Genomic DNA, 25,364 nt, shown 5'->3' with positions numbered 1-25,364 from the left:
TAGTGCTTAACCCTCCCCTCCCAAAGTGCAACCCTCCCCCTAGTGCCTAACCCTCCCCCCTCCAACAGCCTAACTGTCCCCCTAGTGCCTAACAACCCCCCCATTGCCTAACCCTCCCCTCCCACAGCCTAACCCTCTCCCTAGTGCCTAACCCTCCCCTCCCACAGCCTAACCCCCTCCTCCCACAGCCTAACAACCCCCCATATTGCCTAACTGTCCCCTCACACAGCCTAACCCTTCCCCTAGTGCCTAACCCTCCTCCCCCCCCCCCCCCCCCCCCCCCCCACAGCCTAATCGTTCCTCTGGTGCCTAACCCTCCCCCTAGTGCCTAACCCTCCCCCCTCCAACAGCCTAACCGTCCCCCTAGTGCCTAACAACCCCCCCATTGCCTATACCTCCCCTCCCACAGCCTAACCCTCTCCCTAGTGCCTAACCCTCCCCTCCCACAGCCTAACAACCCCCCTATTGCCTAACTGTCCCCTCCAACAGCCTAACCCTTCCCCTAGTGCCTAACTCTCCCCCTCCCACAGCCTAATCGTTCCCCTGGTGCCTAACCCACCCCTCCCACAGCCTAACAACCACCCCTATTGCCTAAGTTTTATACACAAACTAAAGAGTTCCCCCCCCCAACAAGGGAGTGCCTGTCTTTCCCTCATTCACATCCAACAGACTCTCCAGGGAGCACCACCACGTGAGTAATTGTCCCCAGACACTAATAGGGGACATAAGAAATTGTGGAATTGACAATTCTTAGGATATCTCAAACGCTAGTGAATGAGCCCCCCAATACACTTCCCAGCCCGCCCCCCAATCACCCCCCAACCACCCACTTGAGGCTACAGCATGTGTCAGCAGGTGGCACTATTACATAAATCACGTCATAACTCACCTGTGTTTTTCTGGGGGCGACATCGTCAACTGGTGTCTCCGTCCCCGGCCGTGATTCCAGTATCTAAATAATCAAACCAACAATACTGGGGTAAGAAGCCAAATTTACTGATTAAACGCCTACATCCAGCATAATTCCTCATGCAGAAGGACTCGCATGCCCATTGGAACAGACTTGCAACAACGCTACCCACTGACAGAAGTGATGAACAGCGCCACCCCTGGCACCTTGGCGGTACTTCAGCACAAGTTTGTTTTTGCAAATAAAAAATATATTAGCAAACAATTTACTGTTCTTGCAGCACTTCCCATTATCCATCATTCTAGGTTTATTCACAAAAAAAACTCCCACCTTGTAGTTGAAGGGACTGAGATGTTTGAAGCATCCAAAACAGGAGTACAGGACACTGACCAGGATGGTCACGGTCACAATAACCAGAGTGAAGAGCGTCGGCGCTTTGAATCCTAGAGAAACCCCAAAAAAATCTCCATTAGGAAGTTCCTGCAGCTGACTGAGATTCTTATTACCTGCGGCAATGACCACCAGGGTCAGGAACAGGCGGCGGACGATCCCAGCGGCTAAGAGTACGGAATAGGACAGTGATGGCTAACCTTGACACTCCAGCTGTTGTTGAACTACACATCCCAGCATGCCGTGCATCAGTTCTAGCATGGCCTAATAGAAAAACTGATGCAGGGCACTCTGGAATGTGTAGTTCCACAACAGCTGGAGTGTCAAGGTCAGCCATCACTGGAATAAGACAATAACAATATTGTAATTTTTGCAGTTTCATAGGAATATAAAGTGCATCCGGAAAGTATTGTGAATACTTCGCTTTTTTCAACATTTTGTTATGTAAAGGGCCCCATACATCGGCAATTAATTGTGACAATTTTCAGATATGGAGATGATTGCCACAATTAATTTTAGATGTGTGGGCTCCCCCTTTTGGCAATCCCAATCAAAATCGCCAAATCGATTGCTTAATCAGGTTTTTAAACATATTTAATAATCTGGTATTATCTGCGGATCTTTTTTATATGTGTGGGCATTCCCAATTCGTCTTCTTCATCTATTTACATTATGAACAGCTGAAATGACAATCGATTGGGCAATTTCCAGATATGAAGATGCAATCTTTAGATGGAAAAATCTGCCGATCACTGAAATAAATCTGTAATGTGTGGGCAAAGTCAGATAGATTGTAGAATCCATTTATCTGGCCAAAAAATCCCTGTTTCTGGAAATCCATAAATTGTGATTGCTGATGTATGGGGCCCATTACAGTCTTATCGCAAAATGTAATAAATTTATTTTTCCCTCAAAATTCTACACACACTGGGGCAGATGTATTAAGCCCTAACAAGAGATAAATTCAAGAGTGATAAGAAGATATAAAAGTCCATCCAATCAGCTCCTTACTGAATTATTTCAAACATAGGCTGTAACATGGCAGTTAGCAGCTGATTGGCTGGACATTAATCTCTCCTTATCACACTTGCATTTATCTCTTGTTAAGGCTTAATACATCTGCCCCAATACCCCATAATGACAATCTGAAAAAAGTTTTGGCGAGATTTTTGCAAATTTATTTAAAAAAAATTATAATTAGAAATCACATTTACATAACTTTTTAAGTAACACCAAATGAATCGGAAGAATGAGCTCCCTTACCCATCCGTAAAAGTGAGAACAGAAACATCCACATGAGGCACAGAATGGGGGCGGCCATGGACTGTGTGACAGCGGCAAAGTGGATTTTCCGGTCCAGCTTGGTGGGCAGATAAGCGTAGTACAGGTTGTGGCGATCCACAATATGCTTCATCAACATATAGATCAGACCTGGGGGGTAAAAGCCCCAACAAATATTAATAATTCATCAATGTAAACAGAGGATGATGCAGAAAACCGTTTCCCCCGGAACATACAGCATGGCTGCTTTACTAAAATGTTATTTTAGAACTTCAGTCCCGTATGTAGAATCTCCACCTCCTGGGATCATCTACAACCGGTCTCTAAATCCTACCCACCCTCCTGCGGACAACCGGCGGCAACTGCGTGGCACTGGGCTAAGCCTCTATGGCAGCTGCAGGTCAGCTATCATTGGGCTAAGCCTCTACGATTATTCTGTAACTTACCGAAAGGCACAATGATTGGACACGTGATGCTGTACGCCATGATGACGGTGAACACACAAAGCATCCCAGCATACATTGCTCCATACTGGTAATCAAAAGCCTGGTTCTACAAGACAACATACAATAATCAGTACAGGACGCATAAACTGATTCACCAGCAGATGTCATAGGTGCTGACTGTACGTCCCTCATCTCCCACCAGACCAGGCCTTGGCCAACCCGTGCCCTCTCCAGCTGTTGTGAAACTACAAGTCCCAGCATGCCTTGCCACAGTTTTGCTATTAGGGAATGCTACAACTGTGGCAAGGCATGCTGGATATACGTAGTTTCACCGCAGCTCGAGAGCCGTGGGTTGCACCAGATGGTCTGTCATGTTCCTAAAGGTGCCCATACACCTTACAATTGTTGTATACAATATCGCATCTCATCGCATATCGGTTTTGCAATGAGATGAGATGAGATGAGATCTAGTACAAAAGGATGTGCAGCACATTCTTTTTGTACTAGATCTCATCGCAAAACCAAGACGCAAGGAGATGCGATATTGTATTCAATAATTGTAAGGTGTATGGGCACCTTAATTTATGTTCTCTTTCCTTCCCATCCATGGACTGAGATGGTGGACTGCAGGACATCTTCACCCAGACTGGTCCAACTCGCTTGTGGCAGCAAATGGTGTAGAGGCCAGCAGCGACTCCTGAACAGACTGGCAACGGATGCTCCCTGACTGTTCCAGTTGTGCGGATTTAAATGCCACTAGCTGCACATCTCAGGAGCCTCTGTCTACCTCTGCGCCAGGCATGACCTTGAACCACATGACTGCAAACTACATGGCTGCACAGTTAATACATGGACCAATGAGCGAGTGCACAAATTACACCATACCAACTGATGATGGAGGAGACGTATCCAATCATCTCAGTGTTGTGTACTGGGTCTGATGGTTGTGGGAGACTGGATTATGAAGGTGCCACCGAATTGGAATTTGGATAGTAAAACCCCCATAGATTTGGGATGGTTTGTGTTATAAAGACAACAGTGGTAACTAGGAAGCTCTATGTGATGTGCAGAAGTCACTAGAATATTATCTATATTATTTATCACTCACTGGGATATCCTCTGTATTGTGGACCATTCATTTGAATGCTCTCTGCATTGTTTCGTCGCTAAAACCATCCCTGCAATTCAGACACTAGAGGTCACTAGAATGCTCTAATTGTGTATTGCATACGCTCTATATTGTGCAACACACATTACGGCCTTGTCTGAGCTGTACAAGGGTCACTATAATGTTCTGTGTTCTGTAGCGGTCACTATAATGCCCCCTGTATTGTATATACTGTTTATCAGGATGCTTGCGGCTCCCAGCTTTGTGCGGGTCACTAGAATGCTCCGTGTACCTGCTTTATGTTCCGCCTCTCCGCGACAGACTTGGCCGTCAACATGCGGATAGTGTATAAGATGAGTCCAGGAAGGCGCAAAAGCTCCATCACGTTCCCAACGAAAGCCGAGGCGATCACGTAATTCACAAAGAAGGCTCCTTGGTCAGGGAGAAAGACGCACCTGAAATGGAAATGTCCCATAATAAGCCATCGTTCTCCTGGCCGTGCAGAGACAATGATCCCCACTAGTGCTGTGTAATAGCAATGTCTGAAAACAGAACTACTTACTCCAGTCTCAGGGCACCATTCGTATCTAGAGATTTGTCAAACAGCCAACGGAAGAAGACATCTAAACTGTAGACGGGGAGAAAGAAGGTGAGAGGTCCTGGCTGGGAATGGGGCTTGGAGAAGCTCAGGTGAGGCAGGGTCCGATAAGCCACAGGAACAATTACTACAATCCTCCTTTATTGTCATACAGTCACACTGACAGAACGGACATAGAGACAGCGACTAGGGCAAGAAAACAGCTCGGAAAGGCCAGAAGCAGAACAGCAGGTAGGTAGTCAGCAAGCACAGCAGGCAGGTAACCAGCAAGCACATCAGGCAGGCAGACATAAAGCAGGGACAGGTAGGTAGAAGACAGGCACATCAGGCAGGCAGAAACCAGGGACAAGCAGGTAGTCAGCATCACATCAGGCAGGCAGACATAAAGCGGGGACAGGCAGGTAGCCAACAAGCACAGCAGATAGACAAAGCAAGGACAGGCAGGTAAAAAACAAGCACATCAGGCAGGCAGAAAGCAGGGGCAGGCAGGTAGCCAGCAAGAACATCAAGCAGGCAGAAAGCAGGGGCAGGCAGGTAGCCAGCAAGCACATCAGGCAGGCAGAAAGCAGGGGCAGGCAGGTATCCAGCAAGCACATCAGGCAGGCAGAAAGCAGGGGCAGGTAGCAAGCACATCAGGCAGGCAGAAAGCTGAGGCAGGCAGTAAACATACCAAATATAACTAACCTGGTGAGTCCAAGTGAAGGCAAAATTAGCACCATAAAAATCAGAAAGATGTACAGTTTATGCATCATAATTCTGTTCTCTGCAGATCTGTATAGAGACAAGTGTACCCAGTATAAACAGCACAACTCATGAATATGAAACTATAATCAGATAACTGACATATATCCTCACTTCTACATCGTACATACCAAGCTGGGGGCATATTAGGAATATACCAACCTGCACATGGTCAGATACACTCTACAGAGGATGATGCACAGTGGTTGGTATGCCTGCTTCTCCTCATTGGGGATTGGTTACATTACAGTGCTGCCACACAGGCTTTGATGCTGACATTTTACCAGAGTGAAAAAGTTCCCCAAGAAAGAGTCACATGATCAAGCAGTATCACTGCTCCGGGCCAGCAGGAAAACGCTTCCCATTTCTCCTGCATCTGTCAGACAAGCAGCTGAAGAACTGCTAAGTAAGATATTATACAGAGCTTCACGGTGGTTCTGCTGCCAGCTTGAAGTAAAGAGCTTTTTTTTTCCTGTGTGAACAGCTCGTGTGACCCCACCCAACTTCTATATAATCAGTGTCATTGCCTTGCTGCCGACATCTTCAGAACTGAACGCACTAGTGGCCATTATAGTGGGGGAACGTGTTTATCACATTGAGCTTTACATTTCTGGGTGTATATGAAGTAATTCCTAATCTATATTTTACAGGCTACAGCCACTAGGTCGATCCTACATGAGTTTTTAAAAAAAAAATTTTTAGCCAACAAGTGCCGACACGCAGTATTTCATTCTCTACCATCCACGGCGGCATGGCGGAGAGTAAAATATTGTGCCCGAAGCATGGAGAGCGGACGCGGTACACTTAGACGGTGTCCATATCTAGTATATTGACATTCGGGATAAAAAAACATGAAAAACTAATGTCGACATTTTGACTGGTCGACCTTAGCCATGTATGTTGACCTTCGGTGGTCGACCCAATGACTCATACCCTATTTTACTTCCTAATGAGATTTCATCAGCTTCTGCCAAATTGATATCTTACTTTGTCCAGTGAGCTTCGAAGAGGGTGGAGTAGTATACGATGGTGGGGAGCAGGGCGGAGAACGACCACAGCAGGAGTGTGGGGAAGAACTGGCTGATGATCGGGTTCTGTAAGACAGCAGATGTAGGGCAGTCACTGCATTATTCTCCTTCCCCTCCACACTGTACCCTATGGCTGCACTCTAATGCTGGGACATTGCTCCCTGCGGCAGCCCATTTCTCCACCCACACTCTGTGCTCTGTTTAACAAAGCTCTCTCTCTGTTGCTCTGTGCACGCTTCCATATATATACGTTACCATTGTGGCAGATTTATCCTCGCTCATTGCTGAGCCTATGTCTGCTTTCTATTTAATCTCTTGCTGTTGCTCTGTACACGATACCATATGTCATATTTACCATAACGGCTATTTAATTCACAGCTACAAACCCTCCGGCTGAGAGCCCCCTGCCGACGCTACTTACGTTCAGGTAGTAGATGGGCTTCGTGACGTTGAACTTGTCTATGGTGGTGATGATAATGGACGGGGTCGTCAGGAAGAAGAGCACGATGAAGAGGCAGAAATTAATCCCCAGGAAGCGGGCCCACCACTTTATTCCCTGCACCGAGAGATTACCCCTAATCACGGGGAAAACAAACACTTTGAAGATCTGACACAAGAACCCTATATTGTAAGAGACGAACACTGCTCCTTACCTCTATGGGGGGGGGGGGGTTCAAGTGTTTTAGTACAGGCAGCCACTAGATGGCGCCGGATTGAGCAATTTAAGTGCGGGTCCACTTTATAAGCTACAGCCGCACTACCCCAACATGGTAGTGTTAGTGTTCCCAACATGACCCATTCCATTAGGTGCAAAATACTCTGTTCCTGGACTTCCCTGCCAGTGGCAGTTACAGAGGTGGGGCTGCAGCACAGTCCAATAAACATAAAGGGGAGCCACATATACTGCCACCCCAAACATCACTGTCCTGGACTCACTGGCAGTTGATGTGACCCCTCTTTTTGAATTTTGGACTATGCTGGAATCCAACCTCTGTAGCTGCCACTGGCAGGGAAGTCCAGGAACAGAGCATTTTGTACCTAATGGAATGGGTCATGTTGGTGGGTATGACATTGCCATAGTGCTGCCGCTGGCACTTACTGGGCATTAGGTGCTAAAATCCTGCGCTCTTATTATAGAATCAATACATAATAGACAACAACGCAATATTAAGACCCAATAGGAGCACTGCTTACTAAAAATAAAAACCTGCTGCTGTAACCAGTGAATATCTAGCAGTAGCAGAAATGGTGCAGGTTACACAGAATGAGGCTGGCTGGTGACGGCTTGTGGTCTGCATCCTAAGTCTATCACTAGCTGCATGCTGCCCCCCTCCCCCAGACCCATACACAGACACCCCCTGCATATGTTGCGGTTTAGGTTCTGGTACGGAGTAACAGGGTCTCTTCCCAATGTTATTCTAGAGGGCTGTCTGCGACAGACGTCCAGGACAGGTCAGCCTACCCACCTCACCAATGTCTAAGATGGCCCCCCTCCATGGGCATGAGGAACAGATTTTACCCCGGTGTTCCTGCTAGCAACCATTATGCTGAAAAGAGATAACATGAGCGCATGGAGGTGGATTAAACCTCCAGTTACGCTGCCATCACATACAAGGGCCAACATTTACTAAGATGGCCGTTCTTTTTCACATGAGATGTTGCTATGGCCAACCAATCAGAATCTACTTTTTATTTATTTAGCAACTTCTAGAAGAGAAGAGATAGTATCTGATTGGTTGCCAATAACAACCTCCTATGTGAAATAGAACGGCCATCTTAGTAAATTTCCCCTCAAGATGCTCAGAGGGAGGTGGTAACAAAGGTTCGAAAGTCAGCCAGAGGGCCCTCCGCTGTCTCAGGCCCAGATGTATCAAGCTTCAAAAAGTGATAAATTGGAGAGTGATAATAACCAGCCAATCAGCTCCTACCTGTCATGTTCCAGGCTTGATTTGAAAAATTAAAGGTAGGAGCTGATTGGCTGGTTGCTTATCACTTTTTGAAGCTTGATACATCTGTTCCTCAGAGAGGAAACTGTCGGCACGATGATCTTATACCACTGACACAAAGAAGCCTGTACAGCGGACTATGGAGAAATGTCCCGTCTGATAACGGAACTAGTGCGCAGTTGTATAATGTAATATATTAATGACGTATTGTCAGATTACCATGAAACATTCTCGGGGTAGGTGGCGTAGGCGACAGACCAGCGGGAGACGTCCAGCTGCGCGCTGAACCTGGACGGCTGCGGCTCGGTGACCATCTTACACCCGTGGAATCTGATGGCGTTGAAGTCTTTGAGGATGCTGTAAAAATCAAGAACAAGGGCTTGGTATCGGCCCCACAGATGGGTCTTAGCGGGACACCCTGGAGCCTGGGCCCGTACTTACAAGGTGGCCATGGATTTTTCCGAAAATGTCACGAAAGCGATTCCGATGGACACGTTGCGGAACAGCTCCAGCTTCGCCGTGAATTCTTCCTCCAGCAAATCGGACATATGTTTGTAATACTCCATAGCTTCCACCTAGGTGTGCGAGATGTCGCAGGACAAATGGACACGCATAGGACTGATCAGAGCACGGGCATTACAGATGGAAAGGGATTACAGGGAGAGTCCCGGAATAGAATTGGAACCCAGATTACGTTGTGCGGCAGAAATGGGATTCAGTATGAAATCCCGGCGTTCAAAATCCCGACCGCTGAAATCCCGACAAGGGGGGGGACGTGGATCGCCCCCCCTTGCGGGCTCGCTACGCTCGGCACGCTAATTTATTCTCCCTCCAGGGGTGTCGTGGACACCCACGGAGGGAGAAAGTGTCGGGATTTCGGCGGTCGGGATTCCAGCGTCGGGATTCTGAACGCCGGGATTTAAACTGCATCCCCAGAAATGTTTTTTTTTTTTCATAAAAAGACAAATTACTGTACACATGGATAAAACGCCGGCACCGGCAGCCCCTGGGCCCAGCCAGACTGGTTCCGGATGATAGATCTACACTGTCTAAGTCAACACAAAAAGGTCAACATTGAAAAAGGGTGCTAGGTCTGCACTGACAAAAGGTCCACACAAGCAAAATGTCCACGTCAATGGTCAACACAAGAAAAGACTGACATGTTTTTTTCACAATTTTATGATGCACGTGGACCAGGATTGGGAGGGTTCCAGGTCATCAGTGCCACCAAAATACATGAAACACTCATGCCAACCTTTTTATGTGGCAAACTTTTCCATATTGACCTAATGTCCACCTTTTGTCATTGTCGACCTGGACACTGCCGACATTCCCAGGTAAAAGCGTCATTAGGTCAACAACTGAGGGTCAACAACTGAAGGTCGACACCTGAATTAGGTCAACATGGGTAAGGTCAACAGGGGCTGAAGGACGACACAAGTATTAGGTTCGACAATGAAAAGGTCCACAGTCAAAGTGTTGACATGAGTTTTTTCAAGTTTTTCGAGCAGACGTGCCGACAGGCAGTATTTCATCCCCTACCATCCACTACGGCGTGGGGGGAGAATCAAATGCTAAGGGACATGGTACACTTAGATGGTGTCCATGTCAAAATTCGGAACAAAAAAAGACCATGGAAAAACTCATGTCGACCTTTTGAATGTCATCCTTCCCATTGTCGACGTTACGCTTGTGTCGACCTTCAGACCCTGTCGATCTAAAGGTGGTTGATCCAACGACCCATTCTGACCTGGATGCCACCTGCATGCTGCAATACACTATTTGTCCACTAGTTGGACTCTTCTCTTCGAGCACCACCACCTGATAACTGGGTACCTACCCGCTGACAGTTCCGCGTCACGCAGCAGCACAGCTGCCCGCAGGGTTTGGGGTTAATGAAATGAAGCTCGCCCGTTCTGTTGTGCAGTTTCCTGTAATATACCAGGCTTTTCTCTGCTTTTTTCCTACAAAAGAAAAAATAAATCTACAAATATAATGGTAAGATAATTTGCTAATAATCTTATGTAAAGCTGTAACTTATTTTGACACCATGCTTGTGTAGTTATACTTTCACCGTGTGTGTGTGTGTGCGACCGATGGCGTTAGAACAAAATGTGTCTAAAACGTTTTAAACGACTTGGGACGGGACGCTCTAAAACAGAAATGCGGTAAAATGTTATCGGGTTTTACCGCATTTCCAAATGCTCTAATGCCTCTCCGTCGGGGCACAGCAGCATTTGCTGGCGATTCCCTACAGATAATGGGCTTCTTACTGCAGCACTGTGTGAGGGATCATCACGGATCCCTCCCAGCATGCCCCGTGGCCGGCACCGGCACTCTACTCATGCGCAGAGGGACTCCTGGGTCTCAGACCCGGAAGTCCAGAGCCGCATCACAAAAGATAACTCTGATCACAAGAGCTGTCCCTTGTGTTACTAATCGCATATGCAATTAGTAAGAATGTGAAGCCCAGCGAGGTGCGGCGGAGAATATGGGAGGCAGATCACAGAACATCCCGCCCTAGACTACAAACATTGAGCCAGATGTACTGAGCCGGGTGAAGTGATAAAGTATAAGGTGATAACACAGCAGCCACTCAGCGCCTAAGTGTCGTTAGAGGCTGGGTTTGAAAAATGTCATTTAGGAGCTGACTGGATGTTGCCTTATCACCGGCCACTTTATCACTTCACCCGGCTTAATACACCTGCACCAGAGATCCCACGTGCTGGGCAGAAAAGACAATGCAGCAAAAGGACTTTCTCACTGTTAAACACTTGGACTGGTCTTGCTTTATTCTGGGTAAAGTGGAAAGTCGGGAACTTACCACAACTACCACACAGCCGTGATATATGGCAGAAGACGTAAAGCATAGCGCGCTATATATAGCAGTAGCGAGCACATTACATAGCTGTATTGCCTACTCCGCCAGCGCTCTCTGCAGTAACGGCACTGCCGCGTATAATGCTTGTTTATAGGATTGCGTTACCTCTTGCTGGCGATCTGGATGAGGTCGGCTACGTCATAGCACAGTTGTACCTCCAGCACTCGACACGTAGGATAGGCCTCACTGGCAGAGGAACAAACATTAATCCAGTCATTACAATATAACACACCAGGAGCACAATCTGGGCCAGATGTATCAGGCTTCAAAAAGTGATGAAGTGGAGAGAGCGATTAACAGCCAGCCAATCAGCTCATGTCAAGTTAGAGGCTGGGTTTGATAAATGTCAGGTAGGAGCTGATTGGCTGGCTGTATATCACTCTCCACTTTATTACTTTCTGAAGCTTTTACATCCGGTCCTCTGTCTGATCATCACATACTCTGCTCCTAGGAGCATCTCTACATGACGTATCTGTCGGCCAGGTCCCAGGATACTCTGCAGCGCAGAGCGTCGCTTATGCTTACATAAACCGATGAAAGACTAAAAAACATTTGTAGGTGTCACTGATCTACGTGACGTGCGACTGGCGGCCTGGATCCTGTCACTGCTGCGGTTTGTATGCAGCGGAATTGAGTATATAAGCCAGCCCCGCAGCCGCTGTCTTTTGGGCAGAGGCACTGACCACTAGCGCTCAAATGCAGCCGCAGCTTTTTCTGAGTTCCGTTAATCTTCACCTGCAACGTTTTGTTTAAAATTAATTCCTGTGCAGTTAAAGTCACAGCCCGGTGTCTGTAGTGCCCTGTGCGGGGTGTTTGGCTGCATCTGCAGCTCCCTCACTTTATTAATCTCTCCCCGACCTTGCAAAGGCTGAAAAGGGCACTGAAAACCCACCCATCAAAATGCACCCATCCATATAAACTAGTACCGAGGCCACTCTTCCTACCCACCGCCTTATGTCCTGGCCATCCCTGCCATGCTCACTTTCTGCCATCAGGCCTCCTTCCTTGCTCACACCTCATGTCAGCCGTGTTGTATTATAGACTGCAAGCTCCTTGGAGCAGGGCCCTCTTCCCTTCTGTTTTTACAGCCCTCTGTCCTCACACTTCAAATACAGCTCTCTCCTACTCACCTACCATCTATACCTGCATCTCCTCTCACTCGTAACCAATTATCTCTTCCAACGGCAGCCGCCCCTGGCAGTACACGGACACCTCCACTGCTTCCCTACATCCCAGCTGTATTGTACTAATGTGCGCCCTATGTATGGCGCTGCCCCTGGTAGTACACGGACAGCTCCTCTGCTTCCCTACATCCCAGCTGTATTGTGTACTGAGCATTGTGCTGCTGTTACCTGTGCTGTTGTAGTGTCTCAGTCACTGTAATGTTCTGTGTCCCCTGTATTGTACTAATGTGTACCCTCTGCACGGCGCTGCCCCTGGTAGTACACGGACACCTCCTCTGCTTCCCTACATCCCAGCTGTGTTGTGTACTGAGCATTGTGCTGCTGTTACCTGTGCTGTTGTAGTGTCTCAGTCACTGTAATGTTCTGTGTCCCCTGTATTGTACCAATGTGTGCCCTATGTACAGCGCTGCCCCTGGTAGTACGCAGACACCTCCTCTGCTTCCCTACATCCCAGCTGTATTGTGTACTGAGCATTGTGCTGCTGTTACCTGTGCTGTTCTAGTGTCTCAGTCACTGTAATGTTCTGTGTCTCCTGTATTGTACTAATGTGTGCCCTATGTACGGCGCTGCCTCTGGTAATACACAGACACCTCCTCTGCTTCCCTACATCCCAGCTGTATTGTGTACGGAGCATTGTGCTGCTGTTACCTGTGCTGTTGTAGTGTCTCATTCACTGTAATGTTCTGTGTTCCCTGTATTGTACTAATGTGTGCCCTATGTACATCGCTGCCCCTGGTAGTACACCGACACCTCCACTGCTTCCCTACATCCCAGCTGTATTGTGTACTGAGCATTGTGCTGCTGTTACCTGTGCTGTTGTAGTGTCTCAGCCACTGTAATGTTCTTTGTCCCCTGTATTGTACTAATGTGTGCCCTATGTACATCGCTGCCCCTGGTAGTACACCGACACCTCCACTGCTTCCCTACATCCCAGCTGTATTGTGTACTGAGCATTGTGCTGCTGTTACCTGTGCTGTTGTAGTGTCTCAGTCACTGTAATGTTCTGTGTCCCCTGTATTGTACTAACGTGTGCCCTATGTACTAACGTGTGCCCCTGGTAGGGTAGTACATGGACACCTCCTCTGCTTCCCTACATCCCAGCTGTATTGTGTACGGAGCATTGTGCTGCTGTTACCTGTGCTGTTGTAGTGTCTCAGTCACTGTAATGTACCTGTGTCCCCTGTATTGTACTAATGTGTGCCCTATGTACGGCGCTGCCCCTGGTAGTACACGGACACCTCCTCTGCTTCCCTGCATCCCAGCTGTATTGTGTACGGAGCATTGTGCTGCTGTTACCTGTGCTGTTGTAGTGTCTACGTCACTGTAATATACCTGTGTCCCCTGTATTGTACTAATGTGTGCCCTATGTATGGCGCTGCCCCTGTTAGCACATGGACACCTCCTCTGCTTCCCTACATCCCAGCTGTGTTGTGTACTGAGCATTGTGCTGCTGTTACATGTGCTGTTGTAGTGTCTCAGTCACTGTAATGTTCTGTGTCCCCTGTAGTGTGCCCTATGTATGGCGCTGCCCCTGTTAGTACACGGATACCTCCTCTGCTTACCTACATCCCAGCTGTATTGTGTACTGAGCATTGTGCTGCTGTTACCTGTGCTGTTGTAGTGTCTCAGTTACTGCAACATTCTTTGTAATCTGTATTGTACTAATGTGTGCCCTCCACTAGTAGCACCTTATAAATAAATGTGATAATAATAATAAAAATTATAATCTGCGCTTCTACCTGAAGTGGCTGCTAATCGCCTCTTTCTCAACTTGTTTTGGAAGCCCCGTCACAAACAGCGTTTGTTTCACCTGCCAATGAAATAGAGGAAGAAGAGGACAGTCAGTGTTTCTACATTCACAACAGTTTTATATTGTTATAGCACAGTTATTCCATTTATTTTATGTAACACTTTCCATTACTTAACAAACAGTGATAACACCAGTTTCCAGAGATGGAAAATCAAATTATACAGTAAAATGGAAAATACCACAGGAACAAATACCGTCTAGCGCTACTCTTTAATGCTACAGTACATTTGATATACAGATAACATCCCATGCACTCCCATCCCAAGCCATCATTTCTGGCAGGACTCGCCTATTGACCCTGTTATTTTTTTCTACTAAACCACTTAACGCTGCTACAGCGGTACTCCCAGCACGCAGCAGGCACCTCCTCCTCATTCCACTCTACCATAATGCTGTGAGGTTGGGTCCGCTGGTTTGCCGGAACAGGTCAGTGACCGGTAATTGCTATGTTGCAGTTTTTGGTGATCGTTTGCAGACCTGCATGGACTTCGTGTACCTCACCACAAGGATAGAGTATTCCTTTAGGACAATGGCGCTCAGTTGGCCAAAATTGGGTATTATGGTGTAGGCTATAGCCCACATAGAGTGACATCAGTAGGATGAGTGGAGACGTTGCCTAAAGCAACCAATTAGAATCCAGCTCTCATTTAGCTAGGACACACTATAAAATTATAGCAAGATTCGGATTGGTTGCTATGGGAAACACCTCCACTGGTCCTCTCTAGAAGGTCTGCTGTGATTGGGCTGGGGGGGGGGGGGGGGGGGGGGGGGGGAGAGGGATGGTGAGCAGCCAGACAACATTACTACACCTACCGTATTCTCCTCCTTGTACTTGATGGCGGACGTATGATGTCGCATGAGCAGGACGATGGCGATGAGGTAAATGACGCCGATGACAGTGTGGAGCCATAGAAGGCTGTCTCTGCAAACACAAAGGCACAATGGCTGTACTGTATGAGCCACTAGTAGAAATCACACTAAGGGGGGTCAATTAGGCACGATGAAACATTGGGGGCGCGATGTACTAAACCTTGAAAAGTGATAAAGTACCAGCCGGTCCACCCCTAACTGTCATTTTTTAAACACAGCCTGTAACATGGCAATTAGGAGCTGATTGGCCGGCACTTTATCACCTTTCAAACTTAGTACATCTTGCCTAGGGATGCCAATTCTGGGGCATATTTTTTTTTTTAATCCCGGGACTGGCCTCCAAAATAAAAAAAAAATAAAAATGCCCCCGCACCCCCAAACTGGTCGCCCCGCACATCAACTTACATGGGCGGGGCAGTGCTGCCGGGAGCGGGGAAGGCAGCAGCGGTGCGGCAGTGCAAGGGTTCCACAGAAGCGGGCAAGTGGCAGCGATGCAGATGGGTGCGCAGCATGACCTCTGACAAAGTCACGCTGCGCAGAGCCGAATGCCGAGGTCAGAAACAGCTGGTGCTCAGACGCTGCCCGGCATTAGACTGTGCATGCCAGTCTAATCCCAAAATCCTAGGATTGGACGTTGGTACTTGTTTCCTAGCACGGCCACACCGATTTGTATCGGGGTGATCGTGTCGGAAAAATCATGTCGGTCGCATCGCATGTGACCAAATCACATGCGATGCGACCGACGCAATCGACCCGATTTTTACATTGAATCAAATGTGAATAGGGCCCCTATTTTACATTGGATTCAATGTAAAGTATTCCCCAGACCCCCAATTTTACCCCCTCAACGGCACCCCACGATTGACGCCAACCCGAAGCGTGGTGAGCGCAGCGAGCCCGCGAGGGGCGGCGGTGCACTTCCTCCGACCTTTTCATACCCCTACTATCCACGTCGGCGTGGAGTTGAGAATATAAAGTGCCCGAAGCGTGGCGAGCGCAGCGAGCCCCGCGAGGGGCCGCGTATAACTTCACAGGTATACGCGTCCGCTCGCCACGCTTCGGGCTCGCGGGCTCGCCACGCTTCGGGGTGACGCTCACAATGGAGTTGCGTAACTTTTTCACCATGACGGGGCCATATACAATGTGAAATGGGTCATATTGGCCCATTTCACATTGTTTCCTATGTAAAATGGAATCAAGTCCATCTCATCTTGTGCCATTATAATGGCACAAGACCGACGCGATGCTCACGATTTCAATGTTAAAAATATTTTAACATTGAAGCCTATGGCAAAATCGCGTCCATCGCGTCGGTCGCGTCGGGGGCCATGTTAATGCACGCGACCGACGCGATGCCCCCGATTTTGCCTTTGCCGGCAAAATGGACCTGATTTCAAAGGAAATCGGGTCCATCGTGTACTTTAACTTTAAGGTACACGATGGATGCGATTGTGGCCGTGCTAGGAAACAAGTACCGAAGTTCCAATACCAGGATTGAAATCACGCAAATTTAGGGCCAAATCCTGAGGTTCTGCCGATCCTGATCCCGGGATTTTTTGCTGCAGTGTGAAAAGAGCCAGTTTGCGATATTTCCCCCAATGTTTTGCCAATAGATAAATTGCGTCTCACTCTGACTTGCTGGGGATAATTGGACAGCCCCTGGTGAAGAAACTACCCATGGTTAATTACTAGGTTAATTACTCGCATCCCCCACACCCATCACCATGTACAGTACAATTCCCTCTGTCCCCATTCCGCTTTCCTCTGGCCTAATATCATATGGCCAAGATCCTGCCCCACACTCCCCGCTGTCACTCTCCATAACGTACATGCTTCCATTACCAGGTCACATAACATCCTGGCTACGGTCCCAATTCTGCTATCATTTACATGCTAAGGGCTTCCTGTAGGAAATGCAATGCACGTAATTAGTTCTGACCCCTGACCTGCGCAGTTCGGGTGCGGATGTAGGCGCACCGCCACCATGTTTCCCGTTGCAGCGGATACGTCACCAGCGTTGTCCAGACAACTCTCAGAAAATGCAGTGCTGTCAATCAAAGTGCGATCGCATCCTTCTGTGAAGTCCAAGTATCTGCGATCGCTGCGTACACCGCTACAGCCTATGTCAGCCAATCTATACATTAACATAACAGAGAATCTCAGCCAATACTCACTGGTGCTGCAGGTTTGCTATTGTTGTTCTGCCAAAGTTCATTGGATCATCATCTTAAAATACAATAAATATATACTTTATATAATGCGCATACTTACATCTATACACACACACACACACACACACACACACACAAAACCCTCATGTCAACCTTTTAATGTGTGGACGTTGTCAATGTTACCCTACTGACTGCCGGGTGCGACATTGGCCATTGGTGCAGTCGCAATCGATGGTTGCCATTGTTGGCGATACTGCAACCAGCCACCGATAGTAACAAACTATGTGAGGGATGACCGTCGATAGTTTTACCTATCGATGGTTATCCATTTTCTTTGACTGACTGGCCCACGGGCCAATAAAAACCTGGGGGCGGGGTTTTGGGTTTGTTGGGGGCACCCTGAAAAAACACGCACTAAAAAAACATTGGTTTTGCTGTGCCATCGAGGGAGGAAAACCATCTGGATCTCCCCTATAGATTGGCAAAAGTATTCAACATCTACCATAAACCATCAATGATTAAGAATCATCGATGGCCATCCCTAATCCCTGCCTGTTTCAGATGGAAATGAACCATCTGATGGACTCCCGTGACCTGGAATGATCAGTCTGCATGGAGCTGGTTACCAGGAGCTGGGTCCTAGGTGACCGGGAGACAGCGATCTCTATGATCACAGCTTTGGTCTGGACAGTGTAGTTACCAGAACACGTAGCTACAAACATCGGTCAGATAAGGAACATACCAAACTTCCCTCTATGTGATGCCATACATCCAAATCATTCTAAGGGGAAGATGTATCAAGCTTTGGCGACTGATCTAGTGCAGATGGCGCCCAACTATTGGCTCTGCGCTTATCTAGCATAGCCTGGGATAGGACAGTTGCCCAAATTTGCTTCTCTCCCGATACATCTTTCCATAATGAACACTACTGGTGCAGAAGATAGTTACCCAGTAAATTTCCAGTCAAGTTGACGGGCAAGATAACGGCCACGGACAGGACGCAGGCGATGACCAGGGCGCAAATGATGTGACGCTGGAAGGAGAGGTAGTGAATGGCGTCTTCTCCACATCGCTCATAGATGTCGTCATCACTAAAACAGAGGAAAACCAATCGTCACGCTTCTGTGCGCGCCTACCAATCGTTACATTTCTGTGCGCTCCAACGGAGCCGTTGTCTGACCCCAATACATGCGGCAGACGCTAGGAAATGGGAGCTGAATAATTCACATGAAATGTCTAAGGAGTAGATTTATTACAGCTTTAAAAAAGTAGCATTGTTGCCTATATCAACCAATCAGAATCGGTCTACTATTTTTTAGAATGCAACAGACAAATGATAGCCAGAATTTGAATGGTTGCAATGGGCAACATCACCAATCAGAGTCAATCTTTGAACAGGATGTGTTTGGAAAATGACAGAAGTTTATTGTTTGTACTTTATTGCCATCTCTCGCCAAATGTTCCCCTAGGTTCCTAGCACCCCAAGCCGTGTCTGGTGGCACTGTTCTAAATGGGTGATGGGTGAAGTGCGTGGAGGAGGGGGTGATAGGTCTCCCTGCTGCCTTGGGAAGACCTTAGAACCGCAGAATTTTTTTTTTCTTGAATACTTTTTTAATGAAAAGTTTTACAATAGAGAATAAAGGACTAGTTAAAAGCCCGTCAAAATAACGGATCCAAAAGGACAGCTCCAACCTCCTACCTCCAATCTCTGTCTTCACAGCTCCCTCTCTCCATATCTAGCAATTTTAAAACAGATCATTTTGCTTTCACTTTCTGTTAAGGAGTAGTTTGGTCTAGAGTGGCCTCTAGTGGTCACTGGTGGTACTTTACTGCAAAAAAGGCGAGCAGCATACACCAATGAAAGAGGCAAAATTGAGGCAGCGGAGACACGTTTTAAGGTGCGGGAGAGAAGACTATGTTCAAAACAGAGCAAGCCCAAAGCATAGCGGGGTTCAGCACACAGAGAGTGAGTCGGAGCTCCAGTTACCTATACAACAGGTAGGATGGGAGGTCAAAATTTAGATTCAGCTGAGCAAAGGTGTGTAATACCCCTGTCTGATAAAGACCACCCACCAAATCCACCCCACAGGTTAGATAGTGAGTACCAGTCACTGTGCGAGTACCAGTGATATATCCCAGCCCTGGTGAGGAGCCGCCCAGCACGCCAGGTTGACAGTTATGTCAAACCCATTCCTGGAGGACACGAAGGCCAAGAGGCAGCGGGGCACTTACAGGTGCTGTCAGCAGATGGGACACCAGACAGACAGCAGAGGCGGTTGCAGGAGAACATTAGAGCATAATCAGGCTGGAGAGCTCCAACATAACGCAGCCCTGTCCAGGTCACGCCCCTACACTCTCAGCACCCTCAGCATTCACAGCGACATGATTTACCTCAGATTTAGGCACCAATATTATAAACTTAGAAGTCTATGTACCAAGCCCTGGAGAGGGATAATGTACCAACCAACCAACCCCCCCTCCCCCCAAAAAAAAAAAAAACCATAGCACCGGTATTCATGTTCATAGTGCGACAAACGTGTTCTACACTGTTCAGTGCACATCTACTAGTTGGGGAAAGGAGTGGCATGCGCGGATGACTTCTCCCCCCCCCCCAAATCAGGGCACAGACTTACCTCATCTGGAAAGCAGCCGACATCCACGAGCAAAAACCCTAAAACACAATAAGAGAATATACAGTGAAAAGATAGACCGTCAGTAGGTTGGCAGTATCTGAATGTCAACAGTGGAAAAGGTCAGGACAGACCCTTACACCCTAGAACAAGAGTGACAGATGTCAGTGCAGCCCCCCACCTATTCAGCATGGGGCCCTCCAGCAGCTGTGGAACTACACATCGCAGCATGCCCTTACATGGTATTGCTGAGCATGCTGGGGTGCGTAGTGTGGCTGATCGGTGGCAGCGCAGTATCAGAAGTGTTATTAGGTGTAGTAGGTCTTGTGGGGTGTTACTGTATACTGTAGTATTACCAATACAGGCCACTCATATAGGGAACACATGTTCCCACACAGGGTGGCTGAGGTGGGCTGCCAGCGTACGCCAGCAGTGCCAAGTAACCTGCAGGATGTCTCGCTGTTCTATGGATGACAGATGGTACAGAGGAGATCTCTAATATAGAACCTGCACCTCAGTATAAGAGCAGCAGCGCCCATCCTCCTGCGTGCATAATATCTAGGCAGACCCTGCGTGTGTGCCACAGTCAGATTGCCCACAGTGGCACGCATGCACACTACATAGTAAACGTACCTTGTCCCTTTCTATTTCCTCATTAAATGAAGATGATCTTTGGTATAAGCGCTGAGGGCTGAAAGACAAAGTACAGCAGCATGGTCATATTCCCGGGAGGAGCCGCAAATCAATCATGTGATCAATGGTTCTGCGCAACGTCACGAAATCACAGCGGGCTACTGCAATGAGAAATACTCCCCCCCCCCCCCCCCCCCATATACCAGTGGTGATTCTGTACCGCAACATTCTTCTAGATCACAAGTTCTCAAACTCAGTCCTCAGGACCCTACACAGGTCATGCGCTCCAGGTCACCTGTCAATTTTTGAAATGTGGTGACAGTTGGTGAAACACAGTGCTCCTGCCGGGTAACCTGGAAAACATGGCCTGTGTGGGGGTCCTGAGGACCGAGTTTGACTAACACTGTTCTTGATCATAAAAGCACAGGGGACAGGGATCCATCATGCCTGGAATAATGAATGTACCTGATTCAGAGCTTATCGCAAAAGCTAAATCTTTCTCAAAGGGACAAAACCATGCTGCACTCCAGGGGGACAGATGTAAAATGTGCAGAGAGTTAGATTTTTGTGGGGTTTGTACGAAATCTAAATTGCAGTGTAAAGGTGAGTACAAACGGGTGCAATTTCATGTAAAATCGCTGGGAATATCGCCAGCTGCACGCTCCCGTGTGCACTGCCTAATGGTCGCTGGAGCATGCTTCTGCGACCAGCGGCTTTCCCCAGCCCCGTGCTGCTGCTACCTCCCTCCTCCCATCAAAGTGACAGCAGCAGCGTCTGCTGCTGCGCTCCCCCTCCGCCCCGTAGCAGTGTCTCCTTTTCATCGCTGATGAAAAGGAGAAACTGAGCAATATGATTGCTGGGGACATATTGCTAGCAATATATCCCCAGCAATCATATTACCCCGTGTGTACACAGCATTAGAATAGAGTGGCCTGTACTTACCCTGCACAGAAACAAAATAACTCACCCAAAACTCTCTCTACACATGTTACATCTGCCCCACCTGCAGTGAGTTTGAGAAAGAAACAATGTACCAAAGAAAAGTGGAGTCCCATGTAAGGGGATAAAATGCAACAAGCTACAGCCAAAAGGGCACACCGCGCAGGTCCAGCCCTGCAATGCAGCCCTGTCCACATTGTGTTTTTTTGGAAGGGGCGGAGGGAGAGGTGAAAGCAGCAGAGGGGGCCCTGGGATATTACTAGCGGCAGTCTGCAATGTGTAAACTAAATCACTGAATTCATCAAAGAAAGCTGAAAATAAAAACAGCGCGTTATCGGAGGAAGGAAACCTGGGATGAAATACCTGTCGGAATCGTACACGAGGGCTACACGGCCATAATCCCAAAATTTCTTCCGAATGATGGAGAAAGTCAACAGCAACAGCTAAAACGATATTAGACAGAGATTTATTATATATAGGCGTTGGGATCGTTTGGTCTACAGCAAGTTGGTCAACAGTCATTAGGTCGACAGGTCATTAGGTCGACACAAGCATTAAGTCAACAGGGTCTAGGTCAACAGTCAAAAGGTCAACATGGGGATTTTCACAGATTTTTGACCCGAATGTCAACACAGTCGACATGGGTACAGTTTACAGGGCACCACTTCGCTTGCAATGCTTCAGGCACACTATTTTATTCTCCCACCACACCCTAGGGCATGAAATACCACCCATCGGCACGTCGGCTCAAAAAACAGTGAAGAACCCCATGTCGACCTAATGCTTGTGTCGACCTAATCCCATGTCGACCTAAACCCATGTCGACCGACTTGCTGTAGACCAAATGGCAGTTTTCCATATATAGATGACAAAGACTTTAAAGAATAAATAATAATAAATATGTAAGTCCAGTATGTATAAGTATATATTTCAGCATCCTAGATTATGTTAACAATAACCTCATATCCGGAATACAATAAGAACAGATACTGAGAATTTCACAGTCAATATACACTAAGGGCGGGATGTATTAACATACATCGCCGCCCCCTGCCACGCCCCCTGCCACGCCCCCACCGCCTATGTACTAACATATGTGGCTAGCATCGTGGTGCTGTGACGCCAGCCCCCTGAGATACCTATGTTGTGGTGGCGATACCCTGCCCTGCGATGACGCGGAGACCGGGAATAAGTACAATTGAAAATGCTGTAAAACGGGGGTTTTACCGCATTTTCATCTTAGTACATCCTGCCCTAAAAGTGTTACTGCGCAGTCATACTAAGTAATACTTACAGAAAGTCACAGCACAAACACAACAAGTATATATGGAAAAAGAAAATTTCTGAACCTTGCGCTGACTATGTGCAGCAGGTCTCCTTAATTAGGGTTGATGCCCAACCCCAGAGAACAATTGTACAAAAGGTAGATTTCAGGAGCCTTGCGCTGAGAAAGTTTCTAATAAAAGATTTCTCAAAGGGACCTTTCTTTCATGGTCCTCTAAGCAAAGTTGTTCCACTGGATTCAAGCAGAAGAAACTCAACTTACAGTATAATTCTGGCAGGTGTACACGTAATGGTTTCTTTCAAATCAGCATAGTATACAGTATATATTAATAATGATCTACGTTTCTTTATATGGTCGTAAGTGCAAAAGTACATGAGTGCAACATGAGTGTGGATCATTAGGTTAACAGTCAAAAGGCCAACCATTATTGGTGGAAAGGCAGGTTAAGAGGTCGACACGGCAAAAAAGGTCGACGTTAAGATTTTTTCCGGCTTTTGGGATATTTATGTCGACATAGATCGTCATGGACACCGTATTAATGTACTCGCTGCGCTCTGAACTCTGCGCTCAGGGATGGTAACGTTTTTTTGGTACTTGTGAGTTATCCGGGCGCCCGATTTTTTGATTGTATGCCTTAAGTTAAGGCATACAATCAGATGCGATGCGATGCGATATCGCATCGCATCGCATCGCATGCGACCATCGGATGCGATGACCCGATTTTTCCATAGGAATCAATGTTAAAATGATTCCTATGGAAAAAGGGGTCCTTTTCATACCCCTACTATCCAAGTGGGCATGGAGTTGGATATAAACCTGTGGCGAGCGTAGCGAGCCACCGAGCCCGAAGCGTGGCGAGCGAAGCGAGCCCCGCGAGGGGACGGTATTCCGTGTCCCCTCGCGGGGCTCGCTACGCTCGCCACGCTTCGGGCTCGGTGGCTCGCTACGCTCGCCACAGGTTTATATCCAACTCCATGCCCACTTGGATAGTAGGGGTATGAAAAGGACCCCTTTTTCCCATTGAATTCCATGTTAAAATGGACTCAGTCCATTTTAACATTGATTCCTATGGAAAAATCGGGTCATCGCATCGCATCGCATCGCATCCGATGGTCGCATGCGATGCGATGCGATGCGATGTCCCGATCCGACCCGATTTTGAAATCGGGCGCCCGGATAACTCACAAGTACCGTTTTTTTTTTAAAGATCATGAAAAATTCACATTGACCTTTTGCTTAGGTCGACCTTTTGACCATGTAGACCAAATGCATGTCAACTTTTTTCCTGTGTGAACATTCTGCACTGTCAACCTAATGACCACATACCATGCAACAGATATTTCCTCATACATTTCCTCTCAATACGCCATAAGACGCGAGATGTGTGAGCAAGCCGACATGTCCCCTGCAACTCTTGAGTGGAAAATAAATCTTATTTGCACCACGATGTGAATAGGCTGCACAAGCCGACATAGGGCCAGATGCACTAAGCTTTAAAAGTGATAAAATGGAGAGTGACAAACAGCCAGCCAATCAGCTCCTACCTGCCATGTCACAGGCTGTGCTTGAAAAATTTCAGCCAAAAGCTGATTGGCTGGCTGTTTATAACTCTCCATTTTATCACTTTTAAAGCTTAGTGCCTCTGGCCCCTAATCAGTAACAGAACTTACCACAAAACAAATGACATCTAGGACCAAAACTGTAGGAATCCCACCGAACGACACCCCTTGCAGCACCGTGCTCCCCTCGTGCCCACTGTAACAATAAGGCTGGGATTTATTGGAGGCATTCCCTACTCGGAGCTCACTCCAGGTAGAGAAAGCAGGGGAGCGGTCACCATGATGGAAGGAGAAGAAACGCATCGTCATATGGTATCTGGAATGTGGAAAGAAGAAAAAAAATGTCAACATGAGGTAAAACCAGAGACGGGACACAAGGCCGACTGTGTCACGTAAAGGCAAAACACAACGCGTCTTTGATATTTGGGCCAAATGAAAGACGGGTTGTTTTCAGTTAGTGAACCGGAGATCTGTAATTACCCATATCGGATTATATTGCTGTGGTAATGTCAGACTGTATGCAGCAGATAAGCCACAAGCCAGCTGGAAAGAGATAAATCAGTGGGGGGGGACTTATCTAATATTGGATCGAGATAAAGTACGAACCAGCTCCTGTCATTTTCCAAACGCTTCCTATAACATGCAAATATATGAATAAGCCCCCAAGCCATCGTCAACGCTTGTCTGTGTATTTGGGGTCCCTATTGCTATATCTAGGTGCAGGGCATAGCAATAGGGGCCCCTAATAGGAGGGAAGCCTTGACAACAGCTTGGGGGCTTCTTCATACAGTTGTATAAATATATGTATATTATTCAGTGTGCTGGGAGGAAACATCCTATATTTTTCTCTTACTCAGCACTACCGGCCCTTTCATGCACCTGAGTGATATCACTAAACTATAGGGCCATACACACTGGGCGTTTTTGTCCATGCCGTGTATGGCCAGTGATGAT

At 47.5% G+C, this 25,364-nt stretch overlaps 1 protein-coding gene across 2 annotated transcripts in view; it reads right to left on the bottom strand.

Moving 5' to 3' along the window:
* TMEM63A (transmembrane protein 63A) overlaps nucleotides 1-25,364 on the bottom strand; it is a 34,926-nt gene that overhangs the window by 1,599 nt on the left and 7,963 nt on the right. Inside the window, exons 2-22 of one of the 2 annotated variants that reach the window (XM_083175550.1) lie at nucleotides 24,522-24,726; nucleotides 21,930-22,009; nucleotides 20,628-20,685; nucleotides 19,998-20,035; nucleotides 18,313-18,455; nucleotides 17,368-17,419; nucleotides 15,137-15,245; nucleotides 14,253-14,323; nucleotides 11,435-11,515; nucleotides 10,289-10,412; nucleotides 8,890-9,023; nucleotides 8,668-8,805; nucleotides 6,924-7,077; nucleotides 6,462-6,568; nucleotides 5,418-5,504; nucleotides 4,698-4,763; nucleotides 4,428-4,590; nucleotides 3,028-3,133; nucleotides 2,564-2,731; nucleotides 1,241-1,353; nucleotides 890-952 (exon numbers count right to left, since the gene is read on the bottom strand). In XM_083175550.1, the coding sequence (XP_083031676.1) occupies nucleotides 890-952; nucleotides 1,241-1,353; nucleotides 2,564-2,731; nucleotides 3,028-3,133; nucleotides 4,428-4,590; nucleotides 4,698-4,763; nucleotides 5,418-5,504; nucleotides 6,462-6,568; nucleotides 6,924-7,077; nucleotides 8,668-8,805; nucleotides 8,890-9,023; nucleotides 10,289-10,412; nucleotides 11,435-11,515; nucleotides 14,253-14,323; nucleotides 15,137-15,245; nucleotides 17,368-17,419; nucleotides 18,313-18,455; nucleotides 19,998-20,035; nucleotides 20,628-20,685; nucleotides 21,930-22,009; nucleotides 24,522-24,719 (2,253 nt within the window). In that variant the 5' untranslated portion in view covers nucleotides 24,720-24,726. The remainder of the gene's footprint in view (nucleotides 1-889; nucleotides 953-1,240; nucleotides 1,354-2,563; nucleotides 2,732-3,027; nucleotides 3,134-4,427; nucleotides 4,591-4,697; nucleotides 4,764-5,417; nucleotides 5,505-6,461; nucleotides 6,569-6,923; nucleotides 7,078-8,667; nucleotides 8,806-8,889; nucleotides 9,024-10,288; nucleotides 10,413-11,434; nucleotides 11,516-14,252; nucleotides 14,324-15,136; nucleotides 15,246-17,367; nucleotides 17,420-18,312; nucleotides 18,456-19,997; nucleotides 20,036-20,627; nucleotides 20,686-21,929; nucleotides 22,010-24,521; nucleotides 24,727-25,364) is intronic. The other variant, XM_083175551.1, reaches the window with a different exon arrangement.

Source organism: Crinia signifera, chromosome 3, assembly GCF_055691185.1.
Source record: "Crinia signifera chromosome 3, ASM5569118v1, whole genome shotgun sequence".
NCBI lineage: Eukaryota > Metazoa > Chordata > Amphibia > Anura > Myobatrachidae > Crinia > Crinia signifera.
Note: the sequence above shows the minus strand (reverse complement) of the source record. Positions and strands in the feature narration are given on the sequence as shown.